A 6,000-nucleotide genomic window follows, 5' to 3' on the forward strand; every position below is an offset into this window, starting at 1 on the left:
ACTTTTTTCTGTTTTATTCCATATTGTTGCTTCTGAATTTGAAAATAAATGAATTTAAAGCAACAATAACGCAAAAAGAAGCTGGGCAAAGACATAGTTGTTAATGCATTAATTCAATGACATTAGTAATTGATTCAATGCCCACTGACCACATCAAACTTTGAATCAGACTTTCTGCAGACAATTGTTTGCAATCAGGCTGTGTGCAATGTTGCATTCATGAAAGTTAAAGACTCTGAAACTTTGGCTTTTCAGCACCAGTGAGTGCTCTAGCCGTTGTCACCACTTTGGAAATGACAGTAGACTGTTTATTACTATTTCATTCACACACAAGGTAACATATGGTTTTAATGAAAGCATATTAATTTAAAAATTGTCACCCAGAAAACTGTAACTCAGTTCAGTGTTGTTAAGTAATTAATAACCAATTAACAAAATGTTTGTTTCTCTTTTGAATGTTAATTTTATTATATATATGTATAGCAGCATTGTTATATAGCGATATATATAACTGGTATAATTTTGGTCTGCTTTTTAGCTCAAAAGTTCTAAATTTAAGAAAAAAAATAAAACAAGAAAGCATGTGCTTAATGTTCTGAAATCCTGTGCTCTTGAAAGGAATTTAGGCACTCTCTTAAAGGAGTTTATTTGCAAGTGCTTTGGTACCTGAGTAAGAAAATGATTAGGTGTTAAACCTCAAAGAAAAATGTTCTGATACACTTGAAACTAAATTCCGTGGGATCTCTGACTTTAGATCCAAGAACAGGACCTAAAAAAGGAATGTAAACAGAAGCAACAGAAACACAACTGAAGAAGCTGACTTGAAATTCCCCTGATTTCACAAAATTGTATTTGTCTGGAAACTTACCTGAAAGATGGCTACTCCCAAATGAAAGTGCATGAAAGTGCATAAAGAAGATATCACATCCCCACTTGCACAAAGTCCRAACACCACAAATTGGAAGGATAGATTCTCTAATTCTATTTTCTACAAGATCCTCGAAATTAAGTTTCTAATAGAATGCCTTGCTCTTTCAAGAGAGACATTACACTTCTAAAATATTTTTCTCACTTATCCAAGCTATTAATACATAAGGAAAGCCGAGGTGACATGCAGTCAATGGTAGAAGACACACATTTTTGCATACGCACAAAGGTTAAGGATTGATTATATATGCTTCTTTCAATTTCCATATCAATTATGTGAAACGGTTACATTTCTACTGCAGCACTGGTATGGGACCTATTGCAAAACCATTAAAAGCATCTTCTGATGCACTATAGCAAAGTGTCAGCAGTTCTGAACTGATTAGGTTTGCTTTGCATATAAACAAACAGAACTGAAAAGAAAGCCTAGCTGTGAAAGACAACTTTCTTAAAAGCATCAGTTTTATAAAGAAGTAGATGACCCAATGAATGAACTCCTTAAGCATTTTCATTAAGAATATGAAGTTGCTATTTTTTTTCTTCCTTTTTTTAAATGAGAATACAAGTGAAAGTTTGTCTGTCCATAGTCATAGTCCTACTATTTCATCTTTAAGCCACTTTAAGCCCGTAAAGCACTAAATTTGTGTTTTCCGTGTTACTTTTTATCTTGTGATGACCTCTCCTGGTTGAGCTGTTCATTAGCCTTGATTCCAGAAGTTAGGAGTGTTTTGATCCCTTCGTGCTTATTCCAAAGAAAACAGAAAAAGTAGCAGAAATATGAAGAGTTTATAGCTGAAGCATGAATAACATAACTATCAATAAAAAATTAAAATAAGACCTGAATAAAAATGTGTATCATATTGTATCACTGTGCATATTTATCATATTACAAAATGGACTTGCAGCACCCAGTTCACCTTGAGAAAAACTGAATGAGATTCAAAGATTTCAGAATGATGACTTCTAAATCAGTATTACTGATAGACATAATTTCAGTGACAGAGATAGATGCAGTGACACTGCAAAGAAAGCAAAAAATTGAGATACAATATATTCACATAAGTCAGGTCCAATGCTATTCTTTCTGAAAACTATCTTTTTCCATCTGAGTGCAAGCATGCTCTAAGAAAATAATGAGCATGTATGAGCTCATATGTGAAGATCAGTAATTCGCCATACACCATGAATATTGTCTGCTTTCCAAACTGCTGTACAAAAAATTGCTGTTGTTATTCATTTCAAACACAAAACATTAAGTAGGGATAGAAGATAAAATCAAAATCTGATGGAAATTAGTTGTACATCAACATTACATTTCACACAATTTTTTTGAACTTCAGAAGTATTCCCAATATAGCCTTCAAAATCAGTTGATGACACACACAGGAAGATATAATAAAAAGACCTAACTTCCTTCTCAAAGAAAAAGAAAAAAATCATCAAAGGAATTTACCATCAGTTGCACATATGACAAACAATACAAGAAAACAAAGCAAGTAATCAGCTTGTAACGGTGTGCAACAGAATAACCAGTTAAGTGGTGCACCTAAACACTATGACATAACACATGAGTTCCCACTGTGGTACCATTCCACTAGCATAGATATGTCTTAAAAAAAAAAACTAAGCATTTTTCATATACTGTAATTACAATACTGTAATTCTTTTTGTAATTATAAGATCGATGTGTACTGGTAGCTATGCGCCTGTTTTCAATAAACAAATCTATTGCCTTTTAGCTTTCAGAAATGAATGAGAAATGAAAATGCATAAGGAGTATAGTGTATATGCTCTAAGAAAKTGAATTTATGTGAAGAAATCTTTGAATAGCCGGAAAAAATCTTAAAATGCAAAATGTATATGAGTAAGTTTGAACGGAGACTATATATATCCTTTTATTCATGGGATTTCTGGTTATAGTAAATTACTACTACCACTAACTTCTCAACTAACTTCTTTCAAAAGTTAAACATTTGTTTACTGGGTAACCAGAGAACCTATGATGGATCATTTTCAAGTTAAACTACAGCTATTAGCTATTGAATGACAGAAAAAGCTCAAAATCCTGTTACAGAAAAAGAATACTGGAAGCGTTATTTTCCAAGAATAGATTTTTTACAACTTAAAGCATAGATCTTTTTCTTCTCTGTTACTATTATGCATAATGTTCTTGAGATGATAATGGAAATACAATATTTAGAAGAAAAATTAGATAACCAGTCAAGATCAAGTAGTAAAACTAAGTCCTAGGTTTATACCTAGGACTGATATTGTTCTAAAATTAATGGGGGAAAAAAAACAACCTGWACCTATATCCTATAACATCTGAGACTTCAATACAACACACATACTGCTGTAAATCTTCTGCTGTCATACAAATAAATATCTAAGTGTGGGCAAATCCTGAAGCAATAACATTGCTTCATTTTTTCAGAAGGTATCAGATGATAACAGACAGAAATCCAGGGAGAAAAGTACAGAAACGCTCCAGTTCCCTAATCATTGTATTATTCACTTCCTCCCACCCCCAAAGAAAAAAAAAAAATACATCTCTATGCAATATATACATCACATTCTAAGACAATCCCTGTCTGATCAGTACAACCAGCTCACATACACATACAAACACACAACCCCAACACGTCTATCTGTAACATTTTGGTACATTTGTTTCTCTATAAACAGCAGAGGAAGTCAACAGTAGCATCTATTTTTGAGGATTCTATAAAAATAGTATGCTTCATTTCAGTAGGCACTTCAAAAATAGTTGGAAAATGGTAAATGCTTTACATGGGCTGCAGAGAAACAACTAAATACTTAACACTGACATCTACCTGCAAATGTTTTTCCGGAAGCTACAGCTCATTGCAACGTTAAAGGTTTGACCTAAAATCCATTGAAATCAATGAATATGCTGTCATTTTTACCCTGACCGCAGAACTGGGTCCTGTATTGGTGCTCTGCACTCTTCTAGCCTAAAGTTAAACATTTTATCAGATGCTTTATCATTTCTCTACTACTTCTGCCTCCCTAGGAAGGCAGTCACTGGTCGGTTCCAAAATACCTTTGCTCATTTATTATGGGAAGCAAAACTTCACTCTCAAGAAAAGCTGTCCTGGTTCAGTTCCTTTACATCAACTCACCATCACTCCTTCCTCTTCAYAGAAGACAAAATTTCCTCTTGCTGCAATCCCTTACTTCCTAATTCTCCTTGATAAAAACACTAGTTACGGAAACTGCTCATGTCTCCTCTTTTCCTTCAGGCAAATGTAGAAGTAAAACACTTCCAAACACAAACTGCACACCTCCTGGGCAGGGTGAAAAAACAAACAAACAACCAGAAATCCACCCTCAAACTTTTAACATCTTTTATCTGATTCCTTTTCCCCTCCAACTCCATTGCAGAACCAAGTCTGTATCATGGAGCAGGTCTTTCAACTTTCAACATCAGCTACCACTAGCCTCACTAAAATCATTAGCAATAAGGAAGATCTGATGAGAGCCTTGTATCAAACCTCAGTGCACACATACACATGCAGATACACAGAAAATCACATACAAGATTCACCATCAGAGAAAAAATAAACACCCTCTCAGAGTTGTGGGAAGCCCCTTCTGGCTTATTGTAGACCTGAAAATGTGCACGGTTCTTTGAAAAAGGTACTTACGAGATGCAGGGAGAGCAGTCCTGGCTCTGCAGCTAATGCTGCTGAAAATCCAGAGGAAGAGAGCTGCCCTGCAGCCAGCTCGGGTAACCACAACCATCCTTCACTTCCTGGCTCCCGGTACTCCAAACGCCAGCTGCTGAAGACCTGCTTTTCTCCACTTTGCCCCCTTCCCTCTCTCTCCTCTTTCTTGGAGGAGGTGGCGAGTAGGTAAAAGGGGCAGGGCTTTACCTTGGGGTAGAAGCCAGCCCCTCTCTTCGTCTGCTCTCTCTGGGTTTGCAGCAGCAGGATAAGTCCCGACACTTTTCTTTCTCTTATTGCTCTGGGTGAATATGTGTGTGTGTGTGTTGGTGTGTGTGTGCCCCCTCCTTCTCAGGGGAAAAAAAAACCCCACAAAGTATCAAATAACAAGGTACGTATGAGGAGAAAAAAATAAAAATCAAAAAAGAAACCCCCCAAAAGGGGCAGGGGGAAGAAGGGAAAAGGGGAAGAGGGAAAGCAAGATGGGGATGAAGGAAAGGGAGAAAGGAAGAAAAAGCTGTTGGTGCTGCTAATGCTGCTGTTAATGCTACCACTGCAGCTGAGCCCTTCTTCCTGCACAGAGCAGCGCTGCTGAGAGAAGCTTGCAATAACCTCCTCAGCTCAGATATATATACACAGTGTACACGCACACACAGCCTGGGAGCCAAACACACACAGGAACCGGGAGAGGGAGAGAGAGGGAGGGAGAGCCACTCCCGCAGCAGAGAAGCAGGCTCAGAGCCTCTCTSCTCATGCATTCATCATCTTCCAGCAGGAGGAAGCGCCGCCACCAGCAGAAGCAGCAGCAACCTCCCCCCAACACGGGGAAGGGGGAGGAAAAAAAAAAGAAAGAAGAAAGCAGAAGGGAATATCCTCTCCCCAGCGCTCCCCTCCCCTTCCTCCAGCTCCTCCCTCTTCCTCTGCGCCCCTCCGGCCGCCAGGACGCTCCTCGTCCAGCCGGGCCTGGTTCAGAGCCGCGCCGGGGCCGCGGCGAGGCCGCTGTCCGCGGTGCTGAAGCGGCGCGCGGAGGCGCCGAGGGCAGCGGCCGCCGCCGCCGCGGGCGCTCCCCGCGCCGGGGTGGTTCGGGCTCCCCGCTCCGGCCTCCCGGGATCGCAGCCAGGCGCGCAGCAGGCAAGTCCTAGTCCCCGGGGGCTGCGCACCATCCCGCCAGCGGGGAGCTGGGGCTGCGGGAGCCGCTCGTGCAGCTGTTTCCCTCCGGCAGGGAATTCGCGCACAGACAGAAAGCGAGCCGCGTCGAAGTAGCGCTACGGGTTTTGCCCAAAAGCGATGACTGAGACAGCCTGGTCGAATTCCAGCCTTATGGTTTGGATTCAAGAGTCTGCCTTTTCTTTTCCATCCCTCTCCATCCCTCCCTCCATCACCCTTA

The 6,000-nt window shown here is 40.0% G+C and overlaps 1 protein-coding gene across 2 annotated transcripts in view; it reads right to left on the reverse strand.

The window, feature by feature from the left end:
• Nucleotides 1-4,692, reverse strand: part of CNTNAP2 (contactin associated protein 2) — a 1,098,090-nt gene extending 1,093,398 nt beyond the window's left edge. For both annotated transcript variants that reach the window (XM_085320206.1, XM_085320205.1), the window contains exon 1: nt 4,596-4,692. In XM_085320206.1, the coding sequence (XP_085176332.1) occupies nt 4,596-4,692 (97 nt within the window). The remainder of the gene's footprint in view (nt 1-4,595) is intronic.
• Between the last annotated feature and the right edge of the window lie 1,308 nt (nt 4,693-6,000).

Source organism: Rhea americana, unplaced genomic scaffold (genome assembly GCF_003343005.1).
Source record: "Rhea americana isolate MKP2758 unplaced genomic scaffold, rheAme1 scaffold_62, whole genome shotgun sequence".
NCBI classification, from domain to species: domain Eukaryota; kingdom Metazoa; phylum Chordata; class Aves; order Rheiformes; family Rheidae; genus Rhea; species Rhea americana.